Consider the following 19535-nt stretch of genomic DNA (forward strand, 5'->3'; position numbering starts at 1 on the left):
ATTTAACTGGAGAGGGAACAGCTTTTGAGACAGGGTGTTGAGGAAATATTGACTGCTACAGGGAAAGGATATGGCATGAGCTAGGGGCACAGAGGGGACACGGGTTGCAGTGAGAGCAAAGAAAGAAGCAGAAAATATTTGTAGGACAAAAGGAGGTAAAGTGACAATTCCAGGGGCAACAGAAGGTTTGCAAGAATAAGCCTATCTTAAAGATGAAAAAACACCAACTATTTAAATTCGTGATTGATGTCCTTATCTGGTTCAAGTAGATATAAATGTGCACCCGACAAATACGGGCTAGGAGTTGGAGAGAGTTATCACTGTGGAAAGAGAACATCTTCCAGTAGGCATAGTGGGGGCAAAAGATGTCTTCAAACTGGTACAAGTTTATGGGAAGTTTGTGGGCTGGTTTGGGGGTTTGTTTTTTTTTGGTCTTGTGACAGTGGGCACTAGACTTCATCAAGGGCATGCCCCCAAATCCTGTCTGGAGTCAAACCATCGATTTCAAAGTTTGGAGAGAAACCCAGTGGAGACCTGCCAGCTGGGGAGAGAGAAACACTCACAGCATCATTGAAGGGTCTTAGTCAAAGGTCAAAGGAAATATTCTTTTTTAATGGATTCTTGCTAAGATGTCAAAAGTGTTAGTCAAAGGTCAAAGTCAATATTATTTTTTAATGGATTCTTGCTAAGATGTCAAAAGTGGTAACAGCGGTGGCTTTCATGGCCTGGGCTTATAGGCTGCTCTTCTTGGACTATGGCATCTGATAAAATTAATCACCAGTAAACCTGCTGGGAAGTGTCTGATAAAACAGAAGTTTAATAAAAAGCACTGTTCCACCAAAAGATTTTTTTGCTATCAGGAGGAAGTTATTGAAACATGACAAAATATTTTGCTGAGGTGCCATTTAAAAAAACCAGCTCTTATTTTGAAAGAAATTACATCTTGAATGTTTTTTACAATCAAAATCAAACGTTTTCCTTTACACCTCTGTTCTGAACAATTTAGAAGAGTGTTTTCTGAAATGAAAAAGGATGGTGAATGTCACCAATATTATAGCCTATCTTGGAACGGAAATAGTTGTGTTCTGGGAAGAATATGTGAATTCTCCCACTGAAGTAAGCAACTGCCATATCTGTCCCCTGGTATCAGAAGTGGCAGTCAAATTAAATGTGAGCTACTGACAATTAGATTCACTTATTTCTTTATTTCAGTTGGTGGTGTTCTTGATATGTCTATCCCTGGTTTTGAGAGGAAGAGTCATCATGGGCACAGTTTATAGAACAGACAAATATGTGAAAAACCCCTTTCTTGACCCTCGCATTGAGGAGTGTCTCAGTAAAGACTTTATTGTTATCCCTTCTTTCATTGAGCAAAGTCATTCACAATCTTAACACTTTTTCCTAAGGTTGAGCCAATGGAGAACTGGCTTATCTTTGTTTACCCGTAATTAAAGAGGGATAACTTCTAGATGGACATCTGTTGGTCAGCAGTTAAGCTGAAATCCCGTTCTGAGGTCTGTAATTGATGCACTTACATAAGGTTCTTGAGAACAGACGCTTTTGGTAATTGTTGATACAAACAATAACCCCTTTCTGCTGCTTCTGTTACTGACTCTCTTACTGAAAGCTTAATAACCAAGCATCGTAGGATCAGTTGCAGAGCCTTCACGCCACTAGAATGGCATCACGTGGCATCATGTAGGGAAAGGGGTTTGCTGGGTTTTCACCTATCTTCATACTCGACTTTGTGTTGATTCTTACTTGGCTGAGTCAAATATCGCTGCCCAGAGAGTGGGAGGAAGGGGAGAGAAGGGTAAAGGCTTTTACAGCTCGGCCAGCAAAAGCAATGGGCTTTGTCCAAGCAAACAAAAGCAATTTAGTAGAGGGGCATTATTACGTTGAGATTACTCAACATCTATAGTGCTAAGTAACATATTTATCCTTTAGTGAAGATATGAATCAGTGGGGTTTTCTGTGTTATTATTGATATGAGTAATCTGTGTTAAGCCAAACATTTGTATTTGTAGTCTTGTGTAGAGCTGGTAAATTTGTTAGAAAATCTTTTACTTTTGGAGAAGTTTATTTTCCAAGACACGTCCCTATTACTTTGTTCTTGAAATGATTGGGGTGCTAATCTTTCCCTAAAAAAAAAAAAAAAGGATAAATTGTTGTATTATTTGGGAAAAGGAGAACTACTGTCTATATCTGCCTTTTACAGTGAGACTTCTACCTGGGCACTTTGCGTTTCTGTGCCTTGAACATCAGGTTATTGCCTGGTGGGACTCTTTTACCTTCATCTGTCATTCAGGGCTCTTCGCTCCCCACAAAAACCTTAAGATTCCTATTTTTTTTTATTGCAGGACAGAGATTTCTCTGATTTCAGAGTTTCATTAATGCAAGAATTTACCAAATCTAAGTTTTCAGCATTTAGGCTGAAAACTGACTATTTGTTGCCATTTTTAGAATGATCTAGAACTGCCATTTTTCATAAGTGCTCTACTGCAGCAAAGCTGAGGATACAGTATAATTAGGACTTCTAGATAGTTTATAAATTCAGATATTAAAGTTACTTTTTAAAGATTATACATACAAGAGAATAGTGTACATAGTTACTGATTTTGATAGCCAGATAAAGCATTATCTTTTGTCAGCCTTTATTATTTCAATTTTTTTAAATGACTGGGGTGGGGGGAAAGGCATGATGCTTCATTTCAAATAAACTGAAATGCTTGGGTTCATGTAGGCTACTTCGCCTTATTTTTTGTAACAAAAGGGATTTGACTTATTTTTTGTGATAAGGGGTTTAATAAAAGCAATTAATGTAATCATTTGTTCAGGCAGTTTCCACCATCCAAGCCTCCATCATTACACTGCACACACAGGAAAGGAAAAGATAGCAAGACATCAGGAAAAAAATCAAGAAAAACTATAAGGAATAGTCTAACAGATTCACAAATGCCAGGTTATATATAAATATTACAGTAAAACTTTTTTGTTTGTTCCTTTGATTATGCTTATAATAAACTGGCAATCCTATTTGATTTTGAGGGCAAGAACGTTTAGAGGTTTTTTTGTAGCTGTCCTCTAGAACTCTGCAATGAAACCCAATACCTTTTACTTATTTCCCTAGATACTCTAATCCCTCCCTGCTTTACCAGTATCTTTGAGCTGTTCTTCCCTTTGTATCCACAGCAACATAAATCCCTGCTGGAATTATTTGCTTCTAAAATGCAGGTGCACTTGTTTAATGTTGCGTTGGTTCAGGCTCTTAACTTGAAGACTTTTTCACCAAATGGGAACGTCTGCTTTTACCCTACTTCATATGAGGCGTTGTTCTATAGATTGGCAGCATGTAAGACATTCCCTCTCCTAACACGCGCTACCTGTTTTTCAGAGCCTTTCTTGGTTTTCCATTATTAAGAGCTTCTAGGCAGCGGTAAGGAATCACAAGCCATGATAAATAAATAAGCCTTTTGTTAGCCTAGAAATAATAATGCTACGTAGAGGAAAGGGGAGAATGGTACAGAGTGTGGTAACAATCACTGCTCAAAACCCTCAGCCCTGTTCTCTCCCTGTAACTGTGTGTGCCAGTGCCTGGCAGTAACTGTGACTAAGCACCAACAGTTTGCCTGGGGTTTTCAGGCTTGTATTTAAGTGCCTGAATATACATTTAAAACCCTCAGGTTAGGCATATCATCTCCAGTTCTGAAATCAAGCTGTCGTAATGCGAGATTCTAGGGGGTTTTTTTTTACTTATTTTATTCGAAGCTACTGGTAATTTTCACAAGTGGCAGCCTCTGCTGAAACGTTTCGCCAACTTTGATTCTTTGCCGAAGAAGAATTGTACCCTTCTGTTTGAAAATGTGACCATTCTGTGCCCGAAATGGGGGACGGAGCCCGTTGGAGCTGGGAGGACCATGTGCCTGCCCTTGGAGCGTGGGGCAGTGCCAGGTACCAGCCTCTGGGTCTCTTCAGTTCTGCCTCCAACATGCCTTTTCGGTAGCTTTAATCCAATTTTCTTTGTGCCTTGATTTTTCTCCATGTAGAATGGGAATCAAAGATATGACTCATTTCATGGCGGTATTCTAAGGAGATGCTAATCAACATTTTGATGCCTACAAGATTAATGAATGGGGATCATGAATTAATGTTTGGGGCATATGGGAATGCCATGGGAGCGCTGAGGTAGAAGTAAATCATTAGTTAGTAAATCGTATTGAGTGAAAGGTCTGAATTGAAGCCTCACGCTCAATGGGGAAGAACTGAACAAATACCATATGACTGTGGAAATACTGGATGGCTGTGTATGGCCTAAATAGAGGTAGAGCATCTGCAGAAGAAAATAGTATGTGGACAGATCAATAAAGTGCATCGTAGTGCAATCATGCAAAAGAGGCATATTAACGTTGCCTAAGACCTTCGTTTTGCCACTTGCTTGCAACATTTTAATCCTAAATATTGTTAACGTCATTTAAACTTAAGGTCACCGTAGCACCTGGGTTTGGAGACCTATTGGCAAGAGGCCACGGGGCACGTACAGAGATGCTTCCAGCTCTAAGCTGAAAAGAAACTTCATTGCTATGAGGGCAGGCAGGAAGAAGCGAATGTCTAGGATGTTTATGTACTGTTGTAGTAATTTTCCTCATAATTACATGTAAACTAAATGCTGAGCAGTCATACTATTGAGGTGCGTAAAAGTTATTGTAATTGTCCCCATTTGCACCCCGGGGGGAGCGCTCCCTGAGTGCAGATGGCATTCCCTACACTTTACATTCAGCTTAATGTATCAGGCTAACTCTCATTTACATGAAGACCACTTTGTATCACTCAGCCAGTATAATGTGGCCGTAAATGAAGAGCAAATTCTATTTACACCCACCTCTGCACAGTGACCTTAATTTAAATGAGAATCAGGCCCATAATCTGTATAAATATATGCACTCTGTTACATTAAGGTTATTTATTACATTGCGCTCGGCCTGAGTATGCATGGAGATTTATCATAGATAATCCATAATCCAGAATTAAACTATTAATATGCATTTTGAGAGGGGCAGCCATAACCTTGAAATTCCTTGGTTTAAGTATGACCTTTAACTTTGTTTGAATATATTTTTTAAATGTATGAATAACAAATTAACATTGGTTGATAAAAAACATTCTGATTCCTTTGTACCATTTGCATCAATCCATACTTAACTTACAGAAAGCCTTGAAGATTAGAAGGCTTAATCACTCATAATATTTATTTGTTTTTAAATGTCAGATCACATTTAGTTCAACATACTGTCAGTCTTGTTCCCCCCCCGCCCCGGCTCTGGTGTTAATGAAACTATGGTGGAAAGTATTCTTCTTTTTGTGTCCAAAGACACACACATCTTAGCAAAATGACAAAACAGTTGGTACTTGGCCTCTGTAAAGGAATTGCTTTCTGTAGCCTCCTGAATATAGAATTAAAATTGATGCTGTTCCTTTGATATGCCCTCCTAATTTCACTGTGGCATTTTGTTTTTCTTTCCACAGTCCCCATCTGAAGTTCAACAATCTGACCTTGATCTCAATTCATGGCCTTCCAGGAAAAGACCTACAGGGCTCCAAACATAGAAGATTTTTAATTAACAGGTTTGATTTCATATCTGAACACTTCCATAGCTTCAAAGGAAAAAAATAACACTTTGTAATTCTTTGTGAACTTGTCCTAAATTTTAGATAGATACATAGACAGATAACTTCAGAATAATCCAGTCTTTCTATACAACATGTGAATTGAGTTGAATATAATTACTACTATGGAATACTGCTGAAGCAGTGACTTCAGGACAGCAATCCATTGCCCAGGACACTGGTCTCTGCTTTCCAAGACTTGATACTGCTGAAGCAGTAACTTCAGGACAGCAATCCATTGCGTTATACCAGGACACTGGTCTCTGCTTTCCAAGACTTTTTAGATTGTTTAAATCTCTAGGTTAAAGAAAGATTACAGAAGGTAGCTATGTTTGTGTCTAGTGAGCGGGGGAACATTTCACCAGTTTTCTTGTTTGCCACTAAGGAAAATATCTTCGATTTAATAGGATAAAATCTCACCTCATGGAAATTCACAGTGCATCATTCTCACTTAAATTTAGTGTGTTTGTTCTGATGGTTTTATTTTTATTTTGGAATCCTCAATGTAGACAGTCAGAAGCTTAGAATTAGATTGACTGGTTATTTTGAATAGCTGGGTAATGAACTTAGTATATCTATTTAGATTTGGAACCTGCACATTGCTTTTTATCAAATCTTTTATTCAGTGAAAGACTTTAGATGACAAAACAATTCAATGTCTGCTTGCTGAACCTTAAAAATGAAATCTCTACACAGACATGAAACTGGTGTGATGTGAACCTGTTTAAAACCACCTTGTCTTGTGTGGAATTTTGCCCTGTCAAGGAATTTTTTATAAATGGTTACCTGAATTATTATTTTTTTTATTGTAGAAAGGGGTGTTTTTAAGTACAAATCTAGTAAATGAAGGGATTACATGCTCACATAAATGCAGGTACTCTTTTTCCTAAGTATACTCTAAAAAAGAGTTGTAATAACAAAACATCCTTCCTGATGGAAAGTTGCCATCCGTAGCTGCCTCACCAGAATTAGCTGTTAAAATTTCAAAGCAGATTAAGAGTGAAAATTGCACTCTGCAGGGTCTGATTTCTGAAAGCATCCCTGTGATTTTTGGAGCGTCAGTCTCCTGGGAGCTCTGCTCCTCAATTATAAAGGTGCTTTTGAAAACTGTCATCTGTCCTTGATGTCCATTTTATTTATAGACTTCTGCATGATTACAGTTTAGAATTGTCAGTGGTTTTCTTCCCTTACTTACTTGCCTCTGGTATCTGTGAGTACAGAGGATGCAGAGCTCCTCAGAAAGCCTGGACGTTCTTCAAGTAATGAAAGCAACTTTATTTGTTTCTGTGGCATCCTGTATGACAATTTGGGGAGCTCAGTAACAACAATTCAAGTGTAGCAATCAGCTCTGGTTTAGAGTGTGTATTCTGGAGCTGATGTCAAAATAACAGCTGTTAGTGCTGAGTCTCTCTCCGGCATACTCTGCTGCAGCCACTGGTATAATATAAAGGCATCGGATGTTTGAACACAAGCTGAGTCCCCTTCTATTTAATCCCATTCTATTTAGTCCTGTGGAAGAAGGTGGAATATTTTTCATCACTCGGTATCGATAGAAAATAAAGTTCTTGAGCCTCTGAATGGCCATGAGCTTTATTTGGTAAATGGAATACTTTTTCTGGAGTGACTTCAGATCACAGCCTGGGTGAAGCCCAGGATTTCTTTATTGGCCGTTCCCCTCTTGTCTCTTAGGTGTGAACTGCCAGCAGGGGTGAGACTTGGCTTCCTTTCACACAAGATGTGCAAGTTCCATCCTCTTCCCATGGCACACGTCTGTGTTACACCAGCCATTCATCTTTTTTGCTTGTTTAAAACCTGTTGCATTCTTTTTCACTGGATCCTGCAGGTTCATCCATCTACAAATCTATAAATTGGTTTTAGATTAGCATTACTCTTCAATTCTATGGAAAGAACCTAATTTAACAGAATTTTGCCTGGTTTTACGTTTTCAGTATCAGAAAGGTATTGAGTTGACTCTAGCTGGATTTTCAGAATGGCCAGCAAAGTATGATGTATTTTCATAATGGCCTGTTGCAAGACTCAGTGTTATTCAAGAGTCGTAAGGGACCCTGTTGAAAATAGTATTTCTCTGGTCCTCCATACATTTTATAATGATGTGTCTACTGTACATCTTTATTGAAATATTTTATCTTCAGAAAGCTTTGTCTTTCCAGAAGTCTGTTAAGCAGAGAGGGTGATACGAATGCAATACTAAATAAGTAGTCTGGTATTCGCTTAGATGGGCAGGGTGGGAGCATACTCTCAGTCATAAAAGACCTTTGGAAATAATTTTAATTTTCACTACTGAGGCATTAAAGAGTTTTTGTTCCGTTTGGGTTTTGCTTCAAAATTGGCATTTTAAATAGCAGCTTCCAGATCTCTGATACTTCCATCATACGTAGGGATATATATGATACTTTACTCTGAAAACAGGCTGTAACACACCTGAAATTTAAATGCTGCAAAAGTAAACCTTGCCTGAGATTTTCAAAATTGACAAGTGAGGTTTTTTTGGTACTGATATTGAATTAACACTGCCAGAGTGTGGTGCTCGGAACGTGTGCACTATACACTCCCTCAAAATCAGATTTCTTTGGAGTGGTCTCATTTATCCAACACTGCATCCATAAGATGTTCAAGGGACCAAAAGCCCTGGAAACCATAACTACTATATGGAACAAAGCTCTGCTTCTTAAAACGGGTAAACCTTTACGTTGCTTGTAACCTAGTACTGAAGGTAATTGGTTTGAAATTATAGAAGTTGCTTCCCCATTTTCATGAAGAATAAATTTTTGTTCAGTTGCAAATTAGTGAAGATTAATATTTTTCATATCCACACTGTTTTTTCTTGTTCTTTCTTTCATTTACCTGCTAATTTTGTCTTCTTTCGGATAGCCTGTTAATATTCAGTTCATCTTGCAGAGGAATTCAGTTGCATCTTAGAGATTTTTGGAAGTTTGGAGGTAGAAGGGTCAGTTTAGTATGTTTTCAGAATTTTTCATTCGTGTGTTTTGGTAAAGTTCATCTGGAAAGAGGTCTTCTTTGAGATCTCTGCCTTTTACTTCTAGTTCTGACAACTGTTTTTGTAGCTTTCTATTTATTTTTAAACTTTTCAGATTAAAACTTTGGAATACGGATGTTAAAATGCCGATGGTGCCTTCGTTGCATTTGTGTCTCACCATAGTCACTGCTGGTGAAGTTGAATATGAAAAGAAGCAAAAGTGGAAAAAAGCTTAGCAAGGGAGTCTTGTAAAGGAGAAAGAATTAGTCTGTTAAAATACCTTCTTTGCAGGTACAGAAAGCAGTCTCCTCCCCGCATCAGCCTGCAAATAAAAAGCAGAATAGAGCATTTATTTCTGACTTTGTTTTTAAATTATGTGGTTGTATGGCCCGATGCTGGGAGGGATTGTTTGGTTTTAGCAGAAAGTTGTCAATTTGTAACCGAGTATTTCATAATGACTAATCTTTTCCTATAGACTGCCGTAAACTCACAGCGAGGGAACAGACTTGAACCACTAGGGGACTCCGGCTAACTCACCAGATGTCTAATTAATGCCTGCTGTCAGCTGCTGAAATGTCACTTACAGATATTCTTTCTTCACAGCCACTGTTTTAATGACGAAGATTATGCACAGATGTCACTTTGTTCCTGGGTTAATGTTGTGGTTGGTAAAATGACTGGCATAAATCGCGCTGCCAAATATGTAGTTGTTTCCAAGGAGAAGGAAATACCGTATGACTACCTTGTTCTCTGCACGGGACAGAAATACCAGGTGAGATTGTGTGCAGAGTGAAAAACATAAGAATTTATTCACTTTTTAAGAGCGAGTAGTGTTTCTGTGATTAGCAAAACAGTAGAGCGGTCCTTAACAAGTGTGTAACCAGAAAGTTTGCAGCCCTTCACTGTAGCAGGTCGTATTATTGCAGTATAGAATTTGGACAAGATGAGGGGTTTTCAGAATTTTCTACCAGCAATGTCACTGCTTAGTCAGGTATGAAGCAAAACTCCCAGTGTTTTTGCTACCGTGACCATTAAACCTGCTGAAGAGGAGGCCCAATTGACATGTGGCCCCAGCCACAGGAGACTTAACTCCAGCTGGTCTAACACCATTTGACCTAGTTTTGGCAATGGAGAGAATTCCTTATCAAATTAATTACTCATCTCACATAATGACCATGCCTAGGCACATACATGGTGCTGTATGTTACCGTAGCACACAGTTAAGTTTCCAGTGAGGTTGAAGCAGACCCTCAGTTACACGTGAAATGTGGAATCCAGCTCATCTCCAGCCCCTACAGCCTCACCTTCAACTCACCCATCCCGGGCAGGGTTTGATCTTTCTTGTGTATCATCATGTGGCCTTCAGGCTATGTAAACCAAACTAGATCTTTTATTACCTTATTGCCTGCAGTGATTTTTCCCTTACTGATTGGTTTTGGATAAGGATCACGAACAAGGCATTTGGCCTTTAAAATCAGGAGATCAAACTGATCATGTGTGTCTACAGGTTTTCACAGTGCTGGTCACCCTAAGTCACAAACATGAGTGTGGAGTATGTTCAGCCCCCTGTTTTTCTGTAATCACTTGTCAGAGTAGAGACACACTTTAAACATTCACTGTTCAACAGGGATGAAACAAAAGTTGAAGTATTATCTGCATAACTTCAAGTGCTCCTAGAAAAAGAAATTTGGAGGTAACTGACTTGCAAAATAAGTTATGGGGAGTAACTACACTGGAGGAGAAAGAAAAATAAAGCAAGCAGGGGGAAACTCAGATTCTGTCTGCCTTCAAGAGGAAAAGCTAATGTCATCTATTCTCACTTTTAAGCTCCACAAAAAAATAGGACAGAAATTTTTTTACGGTCAGGTTTCTGTTTTATTACACAGAGCTGTAGTCCATCCTTATATAAGTTGTCCCTTATTTGGGATTCAGTCAAATTAATGCCTAGTAAAATATTATTCATTACAATTAAGAGGATTTATTTGTTGGGTAAGTGAAATCCTTTGATGTCATGCCTGTTTTTAGATGACTGAATAGTATCTCAGTTGGTGCAATTGGCAGTGAGAATGTTGTTCAGGATGTTAATCACTGGTGCTGTAGAAGTCAGAGGTGAGATTCCCTTTTTTGCTCTGTATAATTCAGATTGAATTTGTTACTGAAAAGTAGCATTATACAATTAATACTTTACTGAATCCTGTCATTTTAATTAGCAAGCAGGTTTTGGTCCCTTTCTCGGGGACAAAATCTCTCTTATTTTAGAAAGTTGCTTTTTGCTGACGAAAGATGGAGTCAGTCTTGCTGCATGAAGAAATGTTGAGTGTCAGGTTATTCAGGTGACAGCAGAGATCCTTCAGCTGTGTATTTATGCATTCCTGCTGTTTGCTGTGAAGTCCCTTTCCTTTGTGTTTTGCCTGTACTGTTATTCACTTGCTCTGGCATCGCTGTTTAGAATGGTCACCCCTGTCCCAGAGAAAATATGGAATACATACTCAGGCCTGTGTGTGTGCTCAGACTTGTGTGAGTCTCTTCTCTGTGGCCACCGATGTGTCTGCTAGTGCTGAACCTTCAGAAGGGTCAGGATGCACAAGGACAGCAACCCTTAGGTAGTCAAATGGCTTGTGTCCCTGTTTTTTAATATCTTTCTTAAGAGTTCTCCAAGATATATGCCATATATTCCTTCACTCTCTGCTTTGTTTCTTCCAGGTCCTGTCTCCCACCGGAGCAGATATCAGTAAACTCCCAACGAATGCAGAAGTCCTAAGTAAGTGGCCACAAAGATACACAGGGCAAGTCCCTTCCAATCATTTTACTCTCAATGACGATCAGGACTGCTTGAAGGCAACGCACTGGCTGAAAGAAAACCTTGTCAACTCAGAAGGTGAGGGGTTTTCGTTAACACACACGCATTTACAGAGATGTTTTGTAGGGTTATTGTTTCCTTAATTCCATGGTATAATTGGTGCCTGATTAATTCTAACAAAGTCTTTCATCTGCTGTGCTTTGTTTTCCAGATTAATTTACAATTTGTTGTCATTTTTGATACCCAGCATATTTAGCTAGGGAAAGAAAGGCTCGAGATAGATTAATTATCTATAATTATTATATAAAACAAAATGAGTCCCAAATGCAAATCTGGCTGGAGTCATTAATTAGCCAATTAAATAATAATTTAATTAGTGGATGTGGTTTTCTGTTGTATAGAAAAATATCTAGATTTGAGGCATAATACAAAGAAAACAGGTCTAAATTAGGAAGTGGATTTTTTCAGATCTATCATCTTTGTATTGTTACACCGGTTACAGATTTTCACATCAAACTGCAGGCTCCCAGTCTGTTCTTTTTAGCCCTTAAAATCACACATTTGTGCGGATGTCCACCATACCTGTATTTCCTCAGCTTGTTCAGGGGTTCATTGTCCATAGAGTCATTAGTTAATTCGCTGAATGCATATGCTACTGAAAATATCTGTAATCATCCCGGTTTCAGAGTTAAACTTTCAACTACGGAAAAGTAGACCAAATAGGAAATGAATACATGTGACATCAGTCTGCATGCCAGATCTGCGTTAGGACAGAGTTCGGAGCAGGAAAGCTCTCTTTGTGGAAGAGTTTCTGTTGACTGACTGCAACACCAGGAGTTTCCAAAAGATGGAGTTGACCTGGCTCGTTTGTTGAGAACATAATGAAAGTTGGTAGTTATTTGATGTGGTACACAACATTCATGTCCTGCTTTGCAGACCTTCCCAAGACACTGGAAGTTTCTTTACCATCCTCTTAAGTCTGGCTGTGGTCAGGACAGGAGACAATAAACATGATAATGTTCACATTTTCCTCAAACAGCTTCCTGGCCTCAGGCAGGGAAATGGAGCTTCTTCTGTGGTCCTGCTCCGCCTGTTTTCCAGCTGATACCAGCCCCTGCCCACCCAGTACCTGAAAGGAGGTTGTAGAGAGGCAGGTGTTGGCCTCTTCTCCCAAAGGACGAACGACAAGACCAGAGGAAATGGTCTGAAGTTGGGGCAGGGGAGATTTAGATTAGATATTAGAAAGAACTACTTTACTGAGAGGGTGGTCAGGCACTGGAACAGCCTGCCCAGGGAGGTGGTGGAGTCACCATCCCTGGAGGGATTTAAGAAACGTGTAGACATGGCTCTTCAGGGCATGCTCTAGTGCCCAAGGTTATTGGTTTATGGTGAGGTGTTGAGTGTGGGGTTTAGTTGGTGGGTGCGGTGTTTTTGGTGGGTGTTTGGTGTGGTGTGTTTTGTATTTGTTTGTGTGGTTTTTTTGTTTGGTTTTTTGTTGTTGTTGTTTTTTTTGTGGTTGGACTCGATGATCTCAGAGGTCCCTTCCAACCACTAAGATTCTGTGATTCTGTGATTCTACCTGGTGTCCAGCTGATAGGCACAGCTCCCTTTGCCTAAACAGATGAGGTTGTTAGTTTGTTGTGTTCACTCCTGCTGATCTTTCATGTAAATCTGTGCGTGCCCAGTCCTGGAACGTGCTCCAGGACACCTGGACAGAAATGCTGCCCAAGACCTAGCCCACTGGCTGGGATGCAAGGATTGCTCTTCAAGTGAACAGCATCTTACAGCACCTCCTCTCCTTTGGGACGAATGCACCTTTATTATTGTTAATACTAAATTAACATGATATTAATCATAAATTCATTATTGCTGCTGACTTCTGTTGTGGAGTACAGACGGAAATCGTGATTAGGCACTATCCTGTCTTCAGTGATAAGCTAAATGGACTGCCCAGGGAGGTGGTGGAGTCACCATCCCTGGAGGTATTTAAGAAACGTGTAGACATGGCTCTTCAGGGCATGCTCTAGTGCCCAAGATTACTGGTTTGTGGTGGGGTGCTGTGTGGGTGGGTGATGGTTTTTGGTTTGGTGGTTGTTGTTGTGTGTTTAGGTGGTGGGTGCTGGGTTTGTTTTGTTTTGTTTTGTTTTGTTTTGTTTTGTTTTGTTTTTTTGTGGTTGGACTCTATGATCTCTCGATGATCACCACTACAATTCTGTGATTCTGTGATTCTGTGAAATCCAGAACTCCCAATGAAGCTGGTCTGGAGAGACTTTTTAGAGACGTGGTCTGTGGGAGATGTGACACCCCCTTCTTTCTCCCCACCCTGCCTCTGGCTCCAGTTCTCTTTCACTGCTCTTCCCACTTCATGCTCTCTGCCACTGCAGATGTAAGCTATAAAGAGAGCCCAGCTGGAGAAGTCCTTCTCCACCTGTTTCTGTTTCTGTTCTTTCTCACCCTGCTTTGATTTCTGGCTATATTTCTTATGACTGGCGTTTTTTCAGACTTGATCCATAGCTACATCCAAGATCCCTGCTTTTGCTGAAAATGAGTCTGCTTTTCAGCCCCGTGCCTATTTTGGAGACGGCCTAATAGGCAGTGGGCTCATGGAGGTGCAGAGGCAAGGCTCCTGCAGAGTTGAACTCCCAATGAAGCTGGTCTGGAGAGACTTTTTAGAGACGTGGTCTGTGGGAGATGTGACACCCCCTTCTTTCTCCCCACCCTGCCTCTGGCTCCAGTTCTCTTTCACTGCTCTTCCCACTTCATGCTCTCTGCCACTGCAGATGTAAGCTATAAAGAGAGCCCAGCTGGAGAAGTCCTTCTCCACCTGTTTCTGTTTCTGTTCTTTCTCACCCTGCTTTGATTTCTGGCTATATTTCTTATGACTGGCGTTTTTTCAGACTTGATCCATAGCTACATCCAAGATCCCTGCTTTTGCTGAAAATGAGTCTGCTTTTCAGCCCCGTGCCTATTTTGGAGACGGCCTAATAGGCAGTGGGCTCATGGAGGTGCAGAGGCAAGGCTCCTGCAGAGTTCAGCAATTGATTTGGATGTCTGTCAGCTCTCTGCAGGCCATGCTACTGTTCTACTGGGATGGCCAAAATTTTTTACGTTTGCATTTACTTTTCATCTCTGAAATTCTCCAGTTTGCCTTCAGTAAAGAGCAGTCTTACACCTCATATTTCACCTCGTCAAAACTGTATTGCTTGTCAAATTCCTGCAAACCCGCTTTAAACGTGTTAGAATTCAAAATGTTAAAAAATAGGATTTGCTTCTGTTTAAAGAAATGGAAGTGGCTAGTAAAACTATACATGCTGGTTATCGTAGCTGCACAGAAATAGACATTTCATCCTCCCACTTCAGAGACAATAATAATAATGCTTCTCAGCTTATTCTCGGTCTTTTCTCCACACAACTTTCTTCTATTTGTGCCCCTCTCGTTCAGCCATTTGCTGTGTTTATTGAAAGTAGTCTGGAGCCTGCTGTGCCAAGTCTCCTTCTCCTGGCTCAGCTGCTGGATGAGCCCCCCCGGGGTCCTAGGTAGCCAGCCCAAAGGCTTGGGCAAGGAGCACCTCCCACTGGCACCCAGCACGGCGAGCGCCTGGAGCCCCACACAAGAGAGGGTGAATGCACCTTCAAGACCACCTGTAGTTCTGGAGGTTTTTTTAAAGGAAAGTGTTAAACACTGAGCTTCACAATGTGAGTCTTATTAGCCTAATTGGATGAAATCTTCATTTGGTGGCACTGATTTTGAGAGCAACTTTTAATTAAGAGTTAAGGTAGGGGTTTTAATTGCTTTTCTTCCCGCTGTGAGCATTGGTCTGCCACTTCAACCTGAGTGAAATCAGTGGATGCTTTTTTGCGGGTTCTAAGTAGAGCAGGATCAACCCAGTAGCTCATACCATGTTTATCCTCATAAACATGAGGAGGAACTTCTTTCCTGTGAGCCCTGGCAGAGGCTGCCCAGGGAGGTGGTGGAGTCTCCTTCTCTGGAGACATTCCAACCCCACCTGGACACGTTCCTGTGCAACCTGCTCTGGGTGGACCTGCTCTGGCAGGGGGTTGGACTAGATGATCTCCAGAGGTCCCTTCCAACCCCATGTAATTCTGTGAATTTAGGAAAATATTGACTTTAAAGCAAACTAAGCTATGTGGGATTCAAGGTCTCAGTGTTTTTAAGTTAGCCAGGTGCAGGAGTGAGGGGGAGCGACACCTGGGAACTTTACCCAAGCTGGCCAACAGGGTTATTTCATACCATGAATGTCACATTCAATATAAATTGGAAAGTTTGCTGTGAAGTTCTCTGTCTCTCCCTTGAAGGCTGTGATCCAGAAAACTCCTTGCCCCAGTGCCAGACTTCTGAGCCCTTCCCTTCCTCCCGAAGCCACAGCGCTCTCAGTATCCCATATTTGCTCTCCACTGCTGGGAGTGCACAGCTTCCTACTGATAGAATGGGCTGAGTATAATCATTGGATATTTTATAATGGTATTGGGAACAATATTTGCTCTTCAGTGTTATTAATGTTAACTATCTAGTCATATTCTATTAAATCTGTTTTTATTTCAACCCTTGGGTTTCCTTGTTTTTTAGAACTTCTTCTATTCAAGTTGGTGCCCATTGCCTCTTGTCCTGCCCCTGGGCGCCACTGAAAAAAGAGCAGCCCCATCCTCCTGACACCCTCCCTTGAAGTATTTATAAGCATTGATCAGATCCCCCCTCAGCCTTCTCTTCTCCAGACTAAAAAGCCTCAAGTCCCTCAGCCTCTCCTCGCAAGGGAGATGCTCCAGGCCCCTCATCATCTTTGTAGCCTTCTGCTGTCCCCTCTCCAGCAGTTCCCTGTCCTTCTGGAACTGGGGAGCCCAGAACTGGACCCAGTGCTCCAGCTGGGGCCTCCCCAGGGCAGAGCAGAGGGGCAGGATGACCTCCCTCCACCTGCTGGTCCCACTCTTCCTGATGCCCCCCAGGATGCCATTGGCCTTCTTGGCCACAAGGGCACATTGCTGGCTCATGGGCATCCTGTTGTCCAACCAGGACTCCTAGGTCCTTCTCCTCAGAGAAGAAACTAAAAGATTCTAGACTCTTTTAAAGACACTAGAGTCTTCTAAAAGTGCAGTTTCCCAAGCATTAGAAGAGAAATTAGTCCTGTGTCACTCAAACCAGGACACCGCCCCACCAAGGATGAGCAGCAGGATGGTTGCTGCAGCCTTCCTCCCTGGGCTCCTCCTCACCTGGGGCAAGGAGAGGCGACAGGAGAAGCTGGCTGGCTCTCAGCAGCAGGCGTTGCTCAGGAAGCCCATGGAGAAGCAGTGAGCCATGTCCACTGCTCCCAGCTCCTTGGCTGGCTGCAGCACGGTGAGCTGCAGAGGGGTCCCCAGATTGGGGCTGGAGGCTTTTGGCCCCAGCTGGTTGTGCTGGTGGGTCTGGAGGGACCTCTTCCTGCAGAAGGCCTGGGAGCAGGGTGAGCCCCGGCCCTGATGGCTGCCACTGAGGCTTCTCTGATGAAACCCAGCCGCCTAATGCATGTAACCTATTAGAGCTATAATTGTGACTAATTGAAATTCATCTCCTATTAGCTCTGCACTTTCCATGAAAATAAAAAGTAGGATGGGAGTAAAGTAAGGAACAAAACTGCTTTAATGGCCCAAAATGGAGCAATTATTTTTTCTTTTTACCTAAACATAGTTTACGGCCTTATTAAAAGCGTGTTTGTAGGAATAGTATCGCATTAAAATTCCAGTGCATGAATCACCAACTGGAGCCACTGATGCTTTAGCTAATACTGGTTTTCTCCTTTAGCTTTTGCAAACTAAAAAGATTCAGGTCATGCTAGGGTCACTGAAATCTTGTGCTTCCACTTGTGGAAAATGAATGGTCCTGCTCTGCCGCAGAACGCTGACATTCTAGTAGTAAATGATAAAACTACTCTAAGGGTCTTTATTTATGGCTGCTTTTTTCTGTGGAAGATTATTATGTTTACTCACAGATAGATACATTTCCGTGTAGTTAAATAATAAAAGCATCCTGAGGAACTGCTATCTGTCCAGTGAACATAATTTCAGTCCATAATGAATATCTGTAGTCCCTAGACTACTAGCACTGTAATCTAAAAAGCCAATAATATTGTAATAAGCAGAAACCGTAAATTGTTGATTTACAAGAGGTCAGTAAAGGAGCATTGCTTTCCTTTACCTAATGTAGTTGTGTTCAGTATTACCATATAAAACAGAATTTTAATTTTCCTTGAGAAATGCAGGGCTTGAATCTGATCGTGTATATACAAAAATGCCAATGTATAATGCAATAACTGAACTTCTCAGTCCTATGTCTTCCTTCTGTTTTTGGCACTCTCATGAAGACAGTGCTGCCCACAGACAGACATCCTGGCAGGCACAAGCAACAGAAAGGGTTCTTCTGGTTGGAAAGTCAGCTTAGCGATGTACTCACTGGATGGAATTCCCATTATCACACATTATATCTATTCTGTATTATATTTATGAAGCTAGTAAGATCTCTTTCTTATGATTTCAGATGAATACATTTGCAGGTAAAATTGTTCTGCCCCTCTGGTCATTGATGTTAACAGTAAAAATATGCTTTCCATCATTTCTGAGCATGTATAATCATGGGGCAATTCTTTTCTCTGACAGTTATGAAGAGATATGTTTATTTGGCAGCCCCAAGTAGCCAAACTGATATGGACAAATAAAATAACCTTGTAGTCAAAGGGGAATAATAGAACATCTGTTAACAATTTTTTTCATTAATATTCTTAGGAGCTAGGGCTTTGTGAGTGCTCTGTTTAGTATTGCTCTGTGTCTCATGCAGTAAAACATGGTCCCAGTGAAATTAGTTTAGCCTATGAAATAATAAAATTTAGGTTGTAGGGGATGCTATCACTTGTAGTGAGACATAAATGCCAATGCTGAGATAAACGTGCAAGTTAGTTGCATGAGGCACCCTTACCTGCTCATCACTGCTTACTGCAGGGCCATGAAGGAAGGTAAATCCTGCCAAAAGTCAAGATGGAGCCGGTTATGTAGGAGAGTCAGCTGTTTGTCCAAATTCTGATTGCAGTTACTGCTCTGTAGTCTGTGGGGATGCCAATGCCAGCTGCTGTTTATGTCAATTAAAGGCCATTCCTGAAACACCTCATATGTTTCAACACTGAGCTTTCTTTAGTACATTCAATCCTTATGCTTCTTCAGTGCCAGCCTAGAAGTTATTTTGATAGAGCTTGCCAAGAAATTTCTGCCATAACATCCATCTTCTCCCTAACATAAGGAGGACATGGACCTGCTGGAGCAAGTCCAGAGGAGGGCCATGAAGATGCTCAGAGGGCTGGAGCACCTCTCCTATGAAGACAGGCTGAGAGAGCTGGGGTTGTTCAGCCTGGAGAAGAGAAGGTTCCAGTGAGACCTCATATCTGAAAGGGGCCTAAAGGAAAGCTGGGAGGGACTTTTTATCAAGGAGTGTAGCAATAGGATGAGTGGTAACAGTTTTAAACTGGAAGAGGGGAGATTTAGATGAGATATTAGGAAGAAATTCTTTGCTGTGAGGGTGGTGAGACACTGGAAGAGGTTGCCCAGAGAAGCTGTGGCTGCCCCATCCCTGGAGGGGTTCAAGGCCAGGCTGGATGGGGCTTGGAGCAACCTGGTCTGGTGGGAGGTGTCCCTGCCCAGGGCAGGGGGGTTGGAACTGGACGATCTTTAAGGTCCCTTCCAACCCAAACCATTCTATGATTCTTAGACGAGGCCCTATATCCTCTGTGTTATCTCTCACCTTCAATCTGAGACTGGACAAGGCTGAGATGGCCTGGGATTTGTGTACTGGCTTTCTTCTGGTTTACACACATTGTCTGGAAAAGCTACACTTGAGTGTTGTTAGCTTTTCTCCAGTTTCCTTTCTCCTAGCTCCATGCTGGAGTGTATGATGTCCTCTATCACAAGGATGTTTGCATGTCAGCTTCGTGTAGGTTCAGCTCAGTTATTTCCTGTTTCTGCCAGGGATTTCCCATAAAGTAATAAATGCAGCTGCTGACCAGCAGCACTGCCCAGGTATGGGATACTAAATGTAAT

General features: G+C 41.4%; 1 protein-coding gene across 1 annotated transcript in view; it reads left to right on the top strand.

The window, feature by feature from the left end:
* CFAP61 (cilia and flagella associated protein 61) overlaps window positions 1–19535 on the top strand; it is a 131393-nt gene that overhangs the window by 65839 nt on the left and 46019 nt on the right. The window contains exons 18-20 of the mRNA XM_014962466.1: window positions 5524–5622; window positions 9266–9434; window positions 11366–11540. Coding sequence (XP_014817952.1) covers window positions 5524–5622; window positions 9266–9434; window positions 11366–11540 — 443 coding nt within the window. The remainder of the gene's footprint in view (window positions 1–5523; window positions 5623–9265; window positions 9435–11365; window positions 11541–19535) is intronic.

This window comes from Calidris pugnax, unplaced genomic scaffold, assembly GCF_001431845.1.
Source record: "Calidris pugnax isolate Ruff unplaced genomic scaffold, ASM143184v1 scaffold147, whole genome shotgun sequence".
NCBI classification, from domain to species: Eukaryota; Metazoa; Chordata; class Aves; order Charadriiformes; family Scolopacidae; genus Calidris; species Calidris pugnax.